At 39.9% G+C, this 18,265-nt stretch overlaps 1 protein-coding gene across 4 annotated transcripts in view; it reads left to right on the forward strand.

Moving 5' to 3' along the window:
- The window catches only part of trhr2 (thyrotropin releasing hormone receptor 2), a 44,548-nt gene extending 38,333 nt beyond the window's left edge, over positions 1-6,215 (forward strand). For 3 of the 4 annotated variants that reach the window (XM_088997551.1, XM_088997550.1, XM_088997552.1), the window contains one exon: positions 1,926-6,214. In XM_088997551.1, the coding sequence (XP_088853677.1) occupies positions 1,926-2,522 (597 nt within the window). In that variant the 3' untranslated portion in view covers positions 2,523-6,214. Of the gene's footprint in view, positions 1-1,925 lie in introns of all 4 variants that reach the window. The other variant, XM_088997548.1, reaches the window with a different exon arrangement.
- The last annotated feature ends 12,050 nt before the right edge of the window (positions 6,216-18,265 follow it).

Here is an 18,265-nt window from a genome sequence, read left to right on the forward strand (position 1 = left end):
CACTCTTATAGGTCACCCGATGTTCCTGTCTCTTCTGAAAGAAAGTATTCACAATAGCCATCTCCATTCTCTTAGCGAGGTCAACCACCATCTGTCCTTCAGCGTTCCTCATCTGGAGTCCCAACCTGCCCACAAGACTCTCCCTTTATGATCTCATTCACTGCCTTTCCCGAATTTATTCGGGAACTGAAAAGCATGAGATGGAGCGCCATTCCCAAATTTATTCGAATTTTGGTCTGTCTTGCAGGAGTGTGCCGATAAAGTGCTTTTCAGACCTCTGGCAATTTTTTTCCTTCTCACGAGTGGGCAGCATTTGCCTTTTTTACAGCCGACCCCATTTGAAGCTTAGATAACTCCAGACACATATAACTTGGGCATTATTTTTTTCTGGTGAAAGATGGCAGTATAAGGTTTCTTACACTGCAATGAATGTTTATGTAGTCCTAAAACACAATATTCTGTGGGTGTTGCAATTTGAATGTGTCAGAGATATGACAGTCGGACACTGTGGACAAAGACTCGGAACCAGAAGGATTGACCCTACTGCCGGCAGGAAACACAGTCATTCATGATATACGTCTGAATTCTGCGTCCCTCTGCCAAGCTATTTATTGAGAGTACATGCAAATTAAAGTTATACATTAGCAAAACATAGTTTTCTTGATTATAATATCACACCCCTGCAACGTTGTGAGCCCCAACAGCTGTAAGCAATAAAACATGGTCTTTTAATTGGTTGTCTTCCATGAACTGATAAATTTGTAACCTGGCTAATGAGCTCCTTCCTGTGAGGGAGTTCCAAGGCCAGATCTCCCAGATAAAGGTGACAGTTTTACTGGGCTGTGTCTGTTTTACTCAGATTTGCTGTGGCCATCTGCGCCTTGACTGTGGGCCTATTGTTTGGTTGGCCAGCTAAGCATGACACTTTAAAATATGATAACTTCTTATTCTCCATCAGAATGAAAATGACAAAAACCCTGACACTAGAGTGGACACGTTTTTGCACATCAGCTGGAAGTGAATAAGTTAATTGTGTCGTCAGGGCGTATTTGTAATGTACATTTTCTATTCATTGTGCTGATAACCCTCACATGCTCACTGCTGTTTATTAAGCCCGCCCAACTCCAACGGGACCAGGGTGTGACTGACAGTTGTTTCCCCACCCTCAAAAACTTGAACACAGAAAGCCAACACATAAAAGGGCAACCCACCTACAGAAACAATAAAGGCAGATATTAAAATTTATATTTACGGGATAAAATAATGCGATAAATTGGTGTATTTACTGTAATTAATCATGATTCCCCACACATTACCACTGTTTCTCTCTTGGTATCATGCTATAAGATTATTTAAGATCTACAAAAATAAATGCAGCTCCATCTGTCCTTTTCTGTACATCTCCATCAAAACATACTCGGAATTTATCCTCAAAGTAATATTTCCAATCATACGCCACACAGCACTGGCACCTCTCAATTCATTTCCAGGTAGATCCTTACTCGACCTAACCTGCTGCAGCCCCTTCCCATCTCTATCTCTCTGTCTGGCCAACCTGCATAGACCTTTCTCTTCAACTTCAGGACAATTTTCCAGACAAAATACCAGACGTTCACTGATTTTTTTTAAAGAATAAACTGCAGACTGCTAAGAAATATTTAATTGAGCCTTATCTTTAAAAAATACGCTCATACCTCTGTGCAGTTTAATCCTTCCATGCACCCCGTAACCTGATTAACACGATAAGCGTTCCACTGTCATAACCACTGTCCATGAAAGGGTTAAAACCGTTGAGAATTCCTTGATAAGCCTTTCCTGTTTATTGTATAAAAAGCAACACGTTAAGCTTGTGATTAACTAAATCACTGTTACATTATGTTTCATGTAGCCTGGTCTCTCTTCTCTCTTCTTTTTCCTTTCTCCAGGTGACTAAGATGTTAGCTGTGGTGGTGATCCTATTCGCTCTGCTCTGGATGCCCTATCGAACATTAGTTTTGATCAACTCATTTGTATCCACACCTTATTTGGATGCCTGGTTCCTCTTATTTTGTCGGACATGCATTTATTCCAACAGTGCAATCAACCCAGTGATATACAATGCCATGTCTCAAAAGTTCCGCTCAGCATTTCGTGGGCTGTACCACTGCAAGCCGCAAGAGGGAAAGCAACGGAGATTGTCAGTCACCCCTGTAGGCTTTGTTATGGTCCGCGACCCTCAAACGTCATCGTCCAATATGGGACGACCGAATGAAGAAACCAACCAACCAAGAGCAATTATAAATGCTGCTACAGGCGAAAACACAACACATAATGGAAATGCTCCTCAAGAGATGAAGGTGATCAATGGGAACCAAGAAAACCATTTTACTCGGCCAGTATCTTATTGTTTACAAGTCAGTTCCATTGAAACGTCCCTCCTCAGTGATATAAAGGAGTCTCATTTAAATTCGGATACAATTTATTTTCCTGACACCCATCACAAAAAAAAAAAAAACTCAACTGGATGTAACATGAATATCTAGAAAGGTATTTAATTTATCGAAATTTTAAAAAGACATCTACTTAATAAAGTCAAAATATCTGTCAATGACAAAATCTAAAATCTGTAAAAAAATTCCATCATGTATTAAGAGCAGGAAGTCAAATCCAAAAAGTTCGTTGCGACTGCATCTTTGATGTCCTCGCACTGGTCTAATCAGTCTTGTTTGTGGAGTAAGAGTTAAGAAGCCATCCAAAAAGGCTGATGTTTTAAGCAGTACTCCCACCTTTTGGTGACTAAAACTGAAGACCAAATGCCCTTGTTCTTGCAGAAGGAACACACTACCCGATTTTCTAGGTTTGGTCCTGTGACTTTTCCAAGGTAAAAAAACGGGAAAAAATCCAGACCAACACCAGAACCACCACAATCCATTGACAGTGTTGACACAAGTTGTGTTCATAAACATAAATGTATGAGGCAATTATATTCTTTAGGGAAACGAAATATTTGAATGTTTCAAATAATTTTTATGGCATTCCTTCAAACACTAGACATGATATGTTCTTTTTCTTTTGGTGGAACATCTTCAACTTGTATTTGTAAGGTATAGTACAGTACATGGCATGTGATCAACTACTTTTGTATTACTCTGCTTATCCACCCCAAAGTTCTCTGTGTTTGTGTATTTGGCCTTATGAATAACGTATGCATATATTATTCATATAATAAGCAAACATGAACGTTTACGCTGAGTGAACTTAAACTCAAATGTACAAAGTTATGCCACTGAAGGTGGCAATCCAATATTTGTAGCTGTATTTTCCTACTTATCCTTATGTTTAATGAATATATTAAAGGATATCCGACGGCTCTCATCTCATCTCATTTTCCGTACCGCTTATTCCTCATTAGGGTCGTGGGGGTTGCTGGAGCCTATCTCAGCTGTCTTCGGGCACGAGGCGGGGGACACCCTGAATTGGTTGCCAGCCAATCGCAGGGCACACAAAGACATACAACAGTCACTCTCACATAATTTGTAAAATCAGTTCAAATGACTTCTACTATTTTACAAAGATTCCACGGCATATAGCTATATCTTACGTTTTAAGACTCACGCTGAATATTCAGGAAGTCTTGTTTTCGAGTTGATGACGAAGCCTGATATGACGTCACGTCTGGAACGCCCCTGACCGAGAAAGCGACACACAATGCATTTTGGGTACTTTGTTGGGTCGGAAAACTTGGTGTTGATCCATGTTGATGAAGAAAGTAGAAGGAAAACACATAAATAATGCGATAGTGAATTATTGTGTGTTGCACCAAGACTACTATTTGATTCGAGTTGACACAAATTCCCAGCCCATTTCCAACGGAGCTTGGGCGCCAGCTTGTGCATTTTCTGGGACGCTACAATGGAGTCCTGATGGCTCGAATTGATACGCAACTACTTCTTTAATCGATTGCAAACATTTATGCTTCCCTCTTCAGAACTATTTGAATCATATTTATAACTGAATGAATAACAAGAAAGCATCTTCTCCGAATCTGAAGCCACTGTTTTGATTCTAGAGCAAGGCAAAGACGTCCTGGAGTGACGTCACGAACAAGGAGGCCGGACCTTCTGAAACTCGCAATTTCCGGGGTCATTTTGAAGTAGTTTTGGGACACTTCAAACCATTTTTATTGGTGTTTTGCATTCGACTAAAAATATCAGCCTGCGTGTTTTGGGTAGTTTAGATGCTATAAAAAGGTTTTCTGATGTCAGTTAGGAAACAAAAAATGGTGTTGGTTGTCCTTTAAGGCTGCCTTATGAAAACAGACCTTTGTACAGTATTATATAGTGCTAGAGAAAAGTATCTGCCTCTATGATTTCTGTATTCTCTACATATTTTACTCTCACAAAAAGTTAGTTTTATTAAGCCAATTTTAATATTACACAGGGACAGCTAACGGAAATTCAAAATATACTTTGTAAATGGCAATTTATTTGGATGCACAAAACAATCCAAACCTATGTAAACCTCATAATTGGTGTTGCCACCCTCTGCAAAAATAACAGGGATTAATTTGTTTCATGAGAGTTTCGGTGGCGGAATTCCCTCTTCTTGGCAGAGTTGAAGCAATTTTACCATTTTGGTGGGTTTTATGAAAAACTATCTAACATCATCCCACAATATTTCCCACCAAAATTTCAATTGTATTCAGATCTGAAGTTTGACTTGACCAGTCCACACTCTTATTTATTTATTGTCAGTCATTCAGGGGGAGACAAGCCGGTATTTTTCATTGGCCTGCAAATTATCCTGGTCCTGAAGTAGCAGAGCAGCCCCATTTTGAGTATCATCAAGATCTGTTTTGGCAAATGTGAGATGAACCTTAGTGTTCATTTTAAACCGCAGTGTTTTTTCACGGAACTATGCCATGAATGACATTTTGGCTTGTGTTGTTCTTACAACACACTGAACCAAACTGAGCCCGCCGAGCTCTGAGTTCTAGGGTGTTGTTCTAGGGTGTTGTTCTAGGTTATTTTGCAAAATAACCTGGATTATTTTTAGCTCGTTGACGACTCCTGGGAATGTTTGCTACTGTTCCCAGTTTTTTTGTCCATTTGTGGTTTGCTGAAGTCCTGCAAATGGCATAATAACCTTTTTCACACACATAGATTTAAAAACATTTCTTTCTAATTTCTTCTTTAATTAATTGAATAGCATGATGCATTTGTTTCTTGATCTTGTATCTTATTTCCCTTTGTCTAACTGATTACATTTATTTCTTGATTCAACAAATGTGGTGCTTAGAATTTTGCCAGTGAAATTGAGCTCACCTTTCCCAAAACGGTCATTTGTCATAGTTGCTTTGTGATTGAACAGATACTTTACAATTTATTTTATGCATTTATGCATAAAATGCATTTTATATGCATTTTATATTATTTTGGATAATCTCTGTGTGACATTGATGATGAAAAAAAATGTGTGAGAAATATGCAAAAAAACGCAAATATCAGAACGTGGGCAAATACTATTTTACAGCAATGTACAATTCTTTGATTCAGTCTCAGTCTCTAATTCAGTCAGCCCCTTCTCTGCAAATATGTTTTGAGACGAAAAAAAAATGAAATATGTATAGTTAAAATGATTATTAACAAGAATTGCAGAAAATGTGAAGCAAAATGGTACATCCAATGAACGTGTGATACAAAGTTGGATTGCTTTATTGACAGAATTAAAAGTCTGTGTTTGACAAGTTTATTATTAGTATTTGTTCTTCCCTGGAAAGCTGCTTTTATCGCATGGTGTATTCAATGTATTGCAATTACATATCGCTGCGGTTGGGCCGGAACCTTCTATGTCACATTTTGGTAACTTGCCCATTACCCCACAATCCTATAGCATTGGTCAATACCCATATTGGTGTTATTTTTACAAATTAACGACTGGTCTAAAGTGCTTACAATGCTTTGCTGTATTTGACAAAATAATGACAGTGGTTGGACAAGCTTGACTCATTAGAAATCTCCTAAAATATATTTTGGAGGTATGAAAAGTTCACCAAACATCAGCCATATATTTAAATGCCGTATTTTGAATTTGAAATTCACTTCATTTGTAAAATATGTTCCCAATACTGTATTTTTGATCTTTTCTCATGTTGCCGTGTTATTTGTCCTGTATAATATTTTTTTTTCTGTTCTATGAAATAAATGTGAATCAATAAGCATCTCTTGGTCAGACTCATTTCTCAATATTTGTCACTCAAATGACTTTGGCAGAGGTGGGCACAAAATTTCCTTCTTCAACATAAGGTTATTTACGCAGCTCTAAAACATAGTTCAGTTTGGGCCATATTCTCCAGTTTGCACATATGGATTTTTCAGTTTTGTAGTTTTTTTCAGTATTCTAGTTTTTGTCTTTCATTTCTTTTTATCTGGTTTGCAATATAATTTGGGGTTGAAATGAGCGCAATTCCCTTTTACGAGCTCTTTTTTTTTGGTCAAACGGAAGCGATTTTGAGAACTCCGTTTTTTTTTCAGTTTCTCTGGAATGTGTATGGGTGTAGCTTGACACCCAGAAATGCGTTTGTTGAACATGAAGACTCATGTTTAGGAAAACAAAATGTGCCCAAACACAGGACATTTGGTTCCCAAATGCCTAAGGGTGTCTCTTTAATAGTTCATGACATAACTATTCAGAGGTTGGTAGGTCATGCAAAATTTAATATGCTGTGCTGTCAGTCATTTTTTCCTGGGTTTAGTTGGCAATCAATGAAGTTGGCATTTATTTAAACAATAAGCCATGCTTCTATCTCACTATGGTCCCAAATTGCATTCCTTTTGACATTTATCTGCTTTTGCATCTACTCCAAAAAGAAAGTCATTACACTTAGGTCGCACACTTATTTTGACATGTTATGCATAAACAATAGTAGAAAATTGGATGATGTTGGAAGGGCCCTTTTTGCATATTCTCCCAAACAGACTTCTGACAAATACACAACATGTTAACTCAATAAATACTGGAAGAATTGTGGTTCATAGACAACAGAGACTAGCTGAAAGTCATGGATGCATCGACTTTTCCTGGGACTTGCGGATTTTTTTGACGACGATACTAGTGCAGCGTGCTCTACCGGAAACAAATTCCTTGTGTGTTCTACATACTTGGTAATAAAGATGATTCTGATTCTGATTCTGATGTCATTGAAATCCATGAAAATGTTGTAATGGTCACACTTGCAACTTAAAGCAGATATATATATATATATATATATATATATATATATATATATATATATATATATATATATATATATATATATATATATATACACAGTAAAGTCTCGTTATATCGATATTCAAGGGAGTCCGAAAAAATATCGATATAACCGGGACTATCGATATATCTGACCCTGTTTGCATGTAATTTTCTCCGTGCGTGCATAGAAATAGTATCGATATAACCGGGACTATCGATATATCCGATATCGATATAACGAGACTTTACTGTATATATATATATATATATATATATATATATATATATATATATATATATATATATATATATATATATATACACAGTAAAGTCTCGTTATATCGATATTCAAGGGAGTCCGAAAAAATATCGATATAACCGGGACTATCGATATATCTGACCCTGTTTGCATGTAATTTTCTCCGTGCGTGCATAGAAATAGTATCGATATAACCGGGACTATCGATATATCCGATATCGATATAACGAGACTTTACTGTATATATATATATATATATATATATATATATATATATATATATATATATATATATTAACCAGACCTTCAAATCCATCCAGACATTTTACAAATCGTTTATTCTCAAAATGGTTGCGGGTTGAAGTGGAGCCTATGTCAGGTGTCTTTGGACTCGGTACACCCTGAACTGGTGCCTGCCAATGGCAACACATAGATAAACAACCTATAACAATGAAACATCACACCAAAGGACAATCTATATCGTTCACTTAACCTGGCATGCGTGTTTTTGGAATGTGGGAAGAACCCAGAGTCTTCTTTTCCTTTCGGCTTTTCCTCTTACTCCACAACGAATCAGTGTACTCCATCTAACCCAGTTTTGTGCATCCTCCTCTCTCACACCAGCTACCTTCATGTCCTCTTTGACAACATCCACAAACGTCCACTCTTCTCTGGACATGTCCAAATAATCTCAGTTTGGCCTCTGACTTTCTCTCCAAAACCTTTAAGATGAGTTGTCCCTCTGATATCCTCATTCCTGATCCTATCCAATTCTGCTTCCTGTCTTTTCTTCAGCGGCACTGTCTCCGGTCCAAACATCATGGCTGGTCTCAGCATTGTTTTATACACTTTTTCATCTTAGCTGAAATTCTTCTGTCACTCAGCACACCTGACATTTTCTCCAGCCGTTCCAGCCTGCCTGGACACGCTTCTTCACCTCTTTTCCACACTCTCCATTGCTCTGTACAGTTGACCCCAAGTACTTAAAATCCTCTACCTTCTTTAACTCTTCTCCCAGTACCATCACTCTTGTACTTCGACCCCTCTCATTCACACACATGTATTCCGTCTTGCTGCGAATTATCTTCATTCCTCGCCATTCCAGGGCATACCTCCACCTCTCTAGTTTCTCTCCCACCTATTCCCTGCTGTCACTACAGATCGCAATGTCATCTGCAAACATCATCGTCCAAAGAGATTCTTGTCTGTCAGCCTGTCCATCACCATAGTGATTAAGAAGGGGCTCAGAGTTGACCCCTGGTGTAGTCCCACCTCCACCTTGAATTCCTCCGTCACACCGACAGCACACCTCACAACCGTCTTATAGTCACGATACATGTCTTGCACTGCTCTGACATACTTTTCTGTCACTCCAGACTTCCTCATGCAATACCACAGCTCTTCTCTGGGCACCCTGTTATACGCTTTCTCCAGATCTACAAAGACACAGTGCAATTCCTTCTGACCTTCTCTGTACTTCTCTATCAGCATTCTTTGTTGTACTCTTTTTTTAGACATTAAGGCATACTGCTGCTCACAAATGTTCACTTCTGCTCTTAGTCTAGCTTCAACTACTCTTTCCTATAGTTTCATTGTATGGCTCATTAACTTTATTCCTCTGTAGTTACTACAACTCTGCATATATCCCCTGTTCTTAAAAATGGGCACCAGTACACTTAGTCTCCATTCTTCAGGCATCTGCTCATCTTGTTGAACAACCCAACCAGAAACACCACTGCCACCTCTCCTAGACACTTCCATTGGTAAACCATCCGGCCCGAGTGCCTTTCCACCTTTCATCCTTTTCAGCGCCCTCCTCACTTCATCCTTGATAATGTTTGCTACGTCTTGGTCCACAACAGTCACATCTTGAACTCTTTGTTCCTTCTCATTTTCCTCATTCATCAATTCTTCAAATTACTCTTTCCATCTGCCTGGAATTGAAAACTAAGCCCCAGTACAGTGAGTATGTTAACTAGTTTGTTACCTTGCCATCCTTAGAAAATCCAAAAAGTTAGACAGTATAATCATAATATTGTGCTAATAACAATGCATGATTGGAAGTCTACAAATGGATGTGTTTGTGTGTTTGCGTGTGTGCGTGCGTGTGCGTGTGCGTGTGTGTGTGTGTGTGTGTGTGTGTGTGTGTGTGTGTGTGTGTGTGTGTGTGTGTGTGTGTGTGTGTGTGTGTGTGTGTGTGTGTGTGCGCCTACATTGCGGTAATTGAAAACCCATGACAACCGTATGAGAGCCAGTTACCAATCATTGGATTCCCAGTAATCATTTTATTCGCGCCTGACGAGTTCTCTTAGCGATGGTTACACAACAGTGTGGTGTATGCATCTCTGACGTTGGTCACTTGTGAGCCAATCTCAATAAAAAGAGTCTGTGAAATGAGTGTCAGTTTATGCGGTGCGAGAATGCGTCAGTGACAGTTTGGGAGAACCTCCATTTCCCGCTCTTCTGGGATGCGTACCAGTCGTCCAAATGCCGTGACATGGAAGGGGAACTGGTGAGGGCTCGCTTTGAAGCTAGATCTCGCGGGCCCATTTTTCACACGACAGTTCTGGGTTTGTACATACACTATTTAAGATTTCTTGTGGCTCGTGTCTGGCAAGTATTCTGTTCTGTTTCCTGGTCCAAATGTGCCACTACATCTAGTTCAGGTTGAAATGCATTGCACATATTCATCTCCTGAATTCTTCTAATTGATGACATACATAAATGCTCTGGGAGAAAGGTGGGGTGCCGGTGATCTGAATTGAGTGTGAATGATAGTCCAGCCCAGCCTTTTAAACTACAGACCGAATTGGGACAGGTTTCATGTGAAGAATAAGGATTGAAAGAAATAATAATACAATATTAAACAAATAACCATTGTGATGAATGTTCTTGCAATTAATGGGGATCCCATCAAAGACTTGTCATTTAATGCAGACAGGCACCATTTTTGAAGCAAAGTCGTTCCTCACCAAAAGTAGGTGTCCAAGAGACATTAAAAAAATAATGAACAGTGACCAACAGAGTGAGACAGATTGAAAATGTGTCGTCCTAATTTTCATAGACAGAAAAAGATAATCAAAAGGGAAAAGAAGGTTTAAAAAACTAGTGCCAAGCTGAGCACTTATATGGAAGGGGAACAGTAAGGAATTGAAACAAATCTGAGCCATGGGAATAGGAGACAAAAAAAAACACTAAAATACCAGTAAATGTAGGAGGGTTAGGTATATCGGATGTCGGCAGACATAAAAGCCCAGACACTTCGGTGGTAACCGCTGCCTTTCAAGGTATACTGCACCTTCTCTTCACACCTGGACTACCACTTGGGGATGGAGGAAGGTTGAGGGCAAAAATAGGATTACATGTGTCACGGTTTGCAAGGTGCTGATGGCAGTTGTGGATCCCAAAATAAGCAGGCAGGAGGGAGCAGCAGGTTGTATTTGAGAAATTGTATTAAAATAAAGTCAGCATGAAAAAAATCTAAAACATCAAAATCATCTGAACAGAAAAATACAAAGTATCAAAGAAAACCAAGAGTAAAAGTCTGCCAAGATGAAACAAACCTGACAGGGTGCAGCAAATACATACACACTACAATGCAATGACCAGACACCGAATGGTCGTGCCGGGAGTCCTTTTGACTGCCACTGATTGGAACTACCAACACCTGCGTGGCTACAGGCAGGACCGACAGCTCTAGCCATTGGTCGCCAATCAGAACGTGGCAGTCTGCCACTGATCGGGATGACCAGCACCTGTGCAGGTGCAGGCGGGGCAGACAGCGCCACCCGTTGGTCGCCAACCAGATCACGACAACATGATTGTGTAATTGTGTTGTCATCGTGTGTGTGTGTGTGTGTGTGTGTGTGTGTATGTGTGTGTGTGTGTGTGTGTGTCTGTGTTTAAGTTCATGACCTCGGTGACCATCCAGTGCACCAAAACACATTGTCTTGTTGCCATGTAGATGACCTCACATTGTCCTGAAGAGTGACAAAATGCAAATAGAAGAGAATAAGGCGGTAGGCAGCATGAACATTGAGGAGATTAGGGTCCAGGATTTGTTTTGGGAACAGGCCAACACTCATGTGCCTTGAGTCCTTCACGAAAGCTCTCAATGAGCATCAATTGGGCGAATTTGAAATAGTTTATTGATAAGGATTTGTTCTCAGTGTCTCTATCTATAAATATATATCCATCCATCCATTTTCCAGACTGCTTTATCCTCATTAGGGCTGCGGTGGGTACTGGAGCCTATCCCAGCCATCTTCGGGCAGTAGGTGGAGACACCCAGGATTGTTTGCCAGCCAATCGCAAGGCACACAGAGAGAAACAACCATCCACACTCACACCTAGGGACAATTTGGAATGTTCAATCAGTCTGCCATGCATGTTTTTAGAATGTGGGAGGAAACCGGAGGACCCCGAGAAAATCCATGCGGGCCCGGGGAGAGCCCAGCTCGGGGAGAACATGCAAACTCCACACCATCTTGAACTTACGACCTCTGGGGGACGGGGGAGAGGGATAGAGTGGGAGACGGAGAGAAAAAGAGAGGGTGAGATGGAAAGAGAGGAGAAAGATGGACAGAGAGACACACAGAGAGGTAGAGAGAAAAAGGGAGCTAGAGAGAGAGAGAGAGAGGGAGAGAGAGAGAGAGAGAGAGAGAGAGAGAGAGAGAGAGAGAGAGAGCAATAAATAAACACTTGACTTATTTCAGTCTATATATATATATATATATATATATATATATATATATATATATATATATATATATATATATATATATATATATACACACACACACACAGTGGTACCTCGGTTCTCGACCATAATCTGTTCCAGAACCCTGTTCGAAAACCGATTTGTTCGAACACGAAACCATTTTTCCCATTACAAATAATGTAAATCGTTTTAATCTATTCCAACACCCTGAATGTTTACCTTTTTAGTACAGTATTTTATACATTATTTTATGCATGAAATTGCACATTAAAATGCTGACCAACACATAAAAAGCAATGTATATCTCAGAAAATATTAAGCAAAATGGCAAAGAGGCAAATAACAAACATACATGTAACCCAGGCTAATTGTACATTCGGAAAGAAAATAATTATGAATAGGATATTTTACCTTTGTGGTGGTCAGCAGAAGCCGCAGGTGGATGGAGGAAGGAAATTTATTGTTTGGAAGGAGTCCCCTTCCATAAAAACTTAGGGGAGCTCTTCTGTCTGAGGGGTGATCACACGTTCAAATCTCTTTGCTCCTGTCACGTGCGAGTTGACAGCGGGGGGCGGGGCTGCCTCTCCCGGCCGCCCTCCACCTGCTGTCAATTCTCTAATCACGGACACGGGGCATTTATACGGTTCGCAATCGCCACCGTACCTGGACTCTTCCTTCTGGACTCTTCCTTCGATGCGCGAGTGTATCCGGTCCGAGGTATTTTCCCTGCGTCCCGTTTGTCATCTTCCGGGATTGCGTCATTTTGCACCCTTGTGTGCCATTTGCTTTTTGCCGTAGTAACCGGGTAACAAATTGCTATGAGCCACGTTGACTCCACTTTCTCAGCGGGTTTCAAAACTCTGAAGTACACTTTTGAGTCAGGGTATAGTCCGAAGCATGCTTCTGATTGGCTGCCGGTGCCGAGTATGCAAATTGCCAAACGAGCGTTCGTTTGGCAATTTACGAGAGGATTTAACAAACATTATGTGTCATAATTTTTCGCGTCTTCGAACGTTCGTTTGGACTACACCCTGACTCAAAAGTGTACTTCAGAGTTTTGAAATCCACTGAGAAAGTGGAGTCCTCGTAGTGTTAAGCAGGCAACACAACGCAAATGTTGCACACCCGCACGCGACAACAGTATATATAGGGCAGGGCCAGAGCTACCAGCAAAATTTTTGGTTGCTGACGAAGACTCTTGGATAAGGAGCGAAACGTCCGACACCTTTAAAGAAGTACAGATGACAGCTGAAGAAATCTTTTCATCGATGGACCACTCCTGTACGACTGAGAGTATACACAGACGAAATTGAGACAGGACATTTGGCCAAGGTGAATACTATACCTGAGGTGACCAAAGAGGAACAATGCACATATACTGTACTTCAGGTGAAGTTGTTGACCTCAACATTGACATTTCTGAAATTTGCATCTCTCTTGCGCTCCACATGATAAAGATACAATAAAGAAAAACATGCAAGTCAGGAGGAATATTCGAGGCAGATGTTCGATTTACCATGTTTTTTTCTGTCGGGTTTTGTATAAGAGTAAACAAATGCAGAAATCATGTTGATACCAATTACATTATGCCAGGCATTATTATGTTTATTGTAAAAAATACTTGAGTCTGAACAGAAGAAATACTATGTGGCTCTATATGAACAAGTATAACAGAGTGGCTTGGAAAACAACAAAATACTGGGGCTTTCCAACATTTACAAAGTGAACAGAAACAGAATGATGATCACATAAAAGTAAATCATGATACATTTTTGTCTTTAATGTTTCTGAAAATTGCACATTCGCAGTACAGTACTCTCACTAAATAGATGCAAGTTTAAAATGACTCTCAGTCTGACTATTCAGTGTCGGTTCATTGTTGGTTCATTGCTGTCACGGTTCTTGTCGTGTGTTTTTCAGCCATGTTTTTTTGTTTGTTACTTTGGACTCTTTTAGTTCTTACGACTGTGGTGTTTCAGATTTAGTTGTATTTATTTAATACCATTTGTAAAGTATACTTTGCTCCTCCCTCCTGCTTGTTTTTCAGCATCCTCCACCAGCACGCATTGTGATAATGTCAAGTTTAAATTACCTTATTGTTGTGTTTCTATGGCAAAGGTGCCTGGAATGAGTGAACATGGCACTTGTCAGGCCTCAAATAAAGGTTTAATTACCGGCTTAGCACTAGAACATTGAAGTGTCCTCATCACCTGTATAATAAAATTGATTCTAATGTCTTACTGTTGAGAAATAAATTCTCGTTCTTCAGTCAATACAGTATTATGAAAATGAAAATGTGCACCTTTATTGAACAACACTTTCGTACATTTCCATGAAATTAATTTTCTCAAATGGACTTTGAGCTATTAATATTAACAATGCTTTGTATATGTGAACGTGTTTTTGTTTGTCGTCGGCTAAAAGGGGGTGACAAAAATTCCATTCCACTGATTGTGATTTCTGTGAAGTATTTCAGTCCCAAAACTACACAATGGTCATGTCTGTTCCTTGTGCATCAACTAACCAATCTGTAACCAAGTGTTTTCTCCCACTCTGCTACCTCAGCTTGGACTGCAGTCAGTAGCAATGAGATCTTTTTTGCGACAAGGATATGAGCAGATAGCAACAGATATGATGGCCTAATAATAACAAACCTCTCCTTCTCACCCACACACCAGGCACACACATGCCAATCATTCTGTATTAGAATTCCACTCTGCAGCGTTTCAATGCTTTTTAGCGTTGTGCAGAGTAAAATCAATCTTTCTGGGGTGAATAAACACTAGCCTTCACACTGTCAAGTCACAGTTGCAAGAGAGTGAATGCTATTTGTCTGAGATCACTGCACCAAAGCGACCACGGTAGACCAGTGGATAGCATGTCAACCATAGGTTCAATCCCCGCTCCAGACTCCGTTTTGAGTTTGCATGTTCTCCCTGGGCCTGTGTGGTACTCCGGCTTCCTCCGACATCCCTTGACAGGCTGATTGAACCCTCTTAATTTTCCTCAACTGTGAGTGTGAGCATTGACGGCTGTTCGTTTGTGTGTCCAAGGACTGTTGGGATAGGCTCAAGCAACCCTTATGAGGATAGAGCAGTTTGGAAAATGGATAGATGGAATGTGGGCCAAATGTTTGCATCCATTTTATAGATGTTAGATTTGTTCTCAGGTGCCCTTCACTTTACATTAAGGTTTCAAATTTATTTTTGCCACGGGTTCCCTCTCGGGGACTGTTATGAATTTGGGGAAGCCATTGCAATGTTTAATCCCTTCCACATATAATTTGTAGAGCACACAACAAATTAACGAATAACAAGTCAAAAATAATGACTGTTATTGTGTGTATATGTGACAATTAGAAATTTTGGTTGACTTTCGCAAGCATCATGGAATTTCACAAGTTTGATGACTTTGTGGGCCAAATAAAATGATGCGGCGCGTCAGATTTGGCCCTGCGGGCCTTGACATGAGATCTGTGCTTTACATAATGCTGCATATAAATATAAATGCATATAAATGCCCGTCCGTGAGCTGTCGTCTTCCTGTGGTGTAAGGGTTTATGTGTCCCAATGATCCCAGGAACTAAATTGTCTGCCCTCCTACCGACTGCTGTCAGGCTTCACAATTCCCAATGATCACATGTGAAAAAAACAAAAAAAAAACAAAAAAAAACTGGACACTTGTAAATATGGGTTGTTGCAATATATCTAAATGCATCTCTTGATTCTGCACTATGTACAGTCTTGTTTATAGAACGGTTTTTGCACATCTACATTTGCACAGTATACAGTTGACATTTTTATTTTGTTATGCTTAGAATATCTTGTTTTCTATCCTTTCACTCCCACCCCAACCCCATCCCTCTTCAATTGCTGCTGTGGACTGCAAATTTCCCCATTGCGGGACGAATAAAGGTATTCTGATTCTGATTCTGATTCTGATTCTGATAGGGTCAAATTGATCTTAGTTGACCCTAGATATATATATATATATATACAGTAAAGTCTCGTTATATCGATATTCTCGGGAGTCGGAAAAAATATCGTTATAACCGGACTATCGATATATCCGATCCTGGGGGCGGGGGGGTGCGTAAATGGAGAATCTTTGTTATGGCATGTAATTTCATCATTGGGTTCATGGATTGCGTATCTAACATGTTTTTTTGTACAGTAGTGAAGTGAAAAATAAAGTTGTGCATAAAATAATAACGTCTTTACACTTTTTAATGACTATTTCCTTTCAAAAATGCAACCAACCAATGCTAAATCGTCAAGTTCTATTCACACGAAGCCACGAACGCCAGCATGTACAATCATATGAAAAACAGTGATTGTTACAAGCAATAAAGATATCTGGATGCAACACAATTAAATACTGTACATGAATGAAAAACCAAAACGTTTACATAACTTACGTGACAGTTCGAGAGTGCCTGAATAGAATGCCGGCGCGCAGCTGTGACGTAACAATGCACGACGTCTTGCCGTGACTTGAAGTCATTTTTATTGGTGTTTTATTATACTGCGTGTTTTGGGTATTGTAGATGCTATAAAACCTTTTTCTGATGTCAGTCAAGAAACACAAAAAGTGATGTTGGTTAACCTTTAATGCACAGTATGGAATGTACAGTCATTTTCAAAATCATCACGCTTCAGCAGACAAAACAACAAACATTGTTGCAAAAAACGCTTGCATTCATATAACAGTACATGTACATAACACTGCAATTAGTACGTATGTATGCTATTTAAAAACGTCATCAATCTTCTTCTGCTTCCCATTTTTATATTTTAATATAAACAACGCTTTTGTCGATGTTGCAAAAGGTGTGCATTCAGTCGGTTCTTCTTCATCGTCATTATCATCATCACGGGAATCTTGGCTTTGACCTCTGCTGCGATATCCGCATCTGATGAGCTTGGGAATGTCGCAATGTCTTTGTCGACTGCGACATACGATGCAATGTCGGCACCTTGTTTTTTTTTTTTTTTTTGATTTCCCGATAACAATATGTAAGTTGTAATTTATCGGTACCCGTCATGTTAGCGCATGGCATGATTGTAAGTCTTTCTTTTGAACGTTTACCCCCGCGGCAATCCTCATCCTTGTAGATGTAGGATTTCTCTGGCTGCAGCTTGTAAAATAAACCAGTTTCGTCAGCGTTGTATATGTTGTCCGTATATGTTGAAGACACACAGCTGCCGTCTGATACACACGAGATGTTGTCTGAAAATGGCGTCTGCCCGCGAGAGCTGGTCACGTAACGAAGACACGTGACAAAGTTGACCAATGGTGCGACCGATGGCGTGTCACGTGACAAAGTCACACGGCCAAATCGACCAATAGCGCGACCGATGGCGGCTCACGTGACCGAGTCGACCAATGGCGCGACCGATGGCGGCTCACGTAACCAAAACACGTGACCAAGTCGACCAATGGCGCGACAAATATATCGATATAAACAACAAAAATGGCCGACGGGGGATGAAAAGGAGCACCGTAATAACCGGATTATTGTAATAACCGGGTATCGTACTAAACGGTACTAATTATACATAAAAAGACTATAAATGCGCAAGGGAAATGAAAATAGTATCGTAATAAGCGGTACTATCGATATAACCGATATCGATATAACGAGACTTTACTGTATTGTGATATCATGAGAGGCTAGCTCTCATCGGGACAGGACAAGAAGTGCAATGGACGACAGGTTTGGATACAAACAAAAGGTTTTAATCAAGGGTTCCAGGGGTTCCAAGGGGAATTCACAAGCAACAAAGGTTTGAATAGTGTCTCTTCCAATACTTATCAAAATAAAGTCTCTTCTGATACTTAAATCCAAATAAAGTCTCTTCTGATACTTAAATCCAAATAAAGTCTCTTCTGAGGTAAAACTGAAGACAGAGTTCTTTTCCAAGAGTCTCTAGGCCTCACCCCTCTTGACGTCCTCCTCAGGTAGCCTAGCCCCCTTAGCTAGGTTCAAATCCAGTGTCCAGTCGTGTGGTCCCAACTGGCAATGAGTTCCACGCAGCAATCAACTTCTTCAC

Source organism: Hippocampus bargibanti, linkage group LG05, assembly GCF_051943395.1.
Source record: "Hippocampus bargibanti isolate YZ-2025 linkage group LG05, ASM5194339v1, whole genome shotgun sequence".
In the NCBI taxonomy this organism is placed as follows: Eukaryota; Metazoa; Chordata; class Actinopteri; order Syngnathiformes; family Syngnathidae; genus Hippocampus; species Hippocampus bargibanti.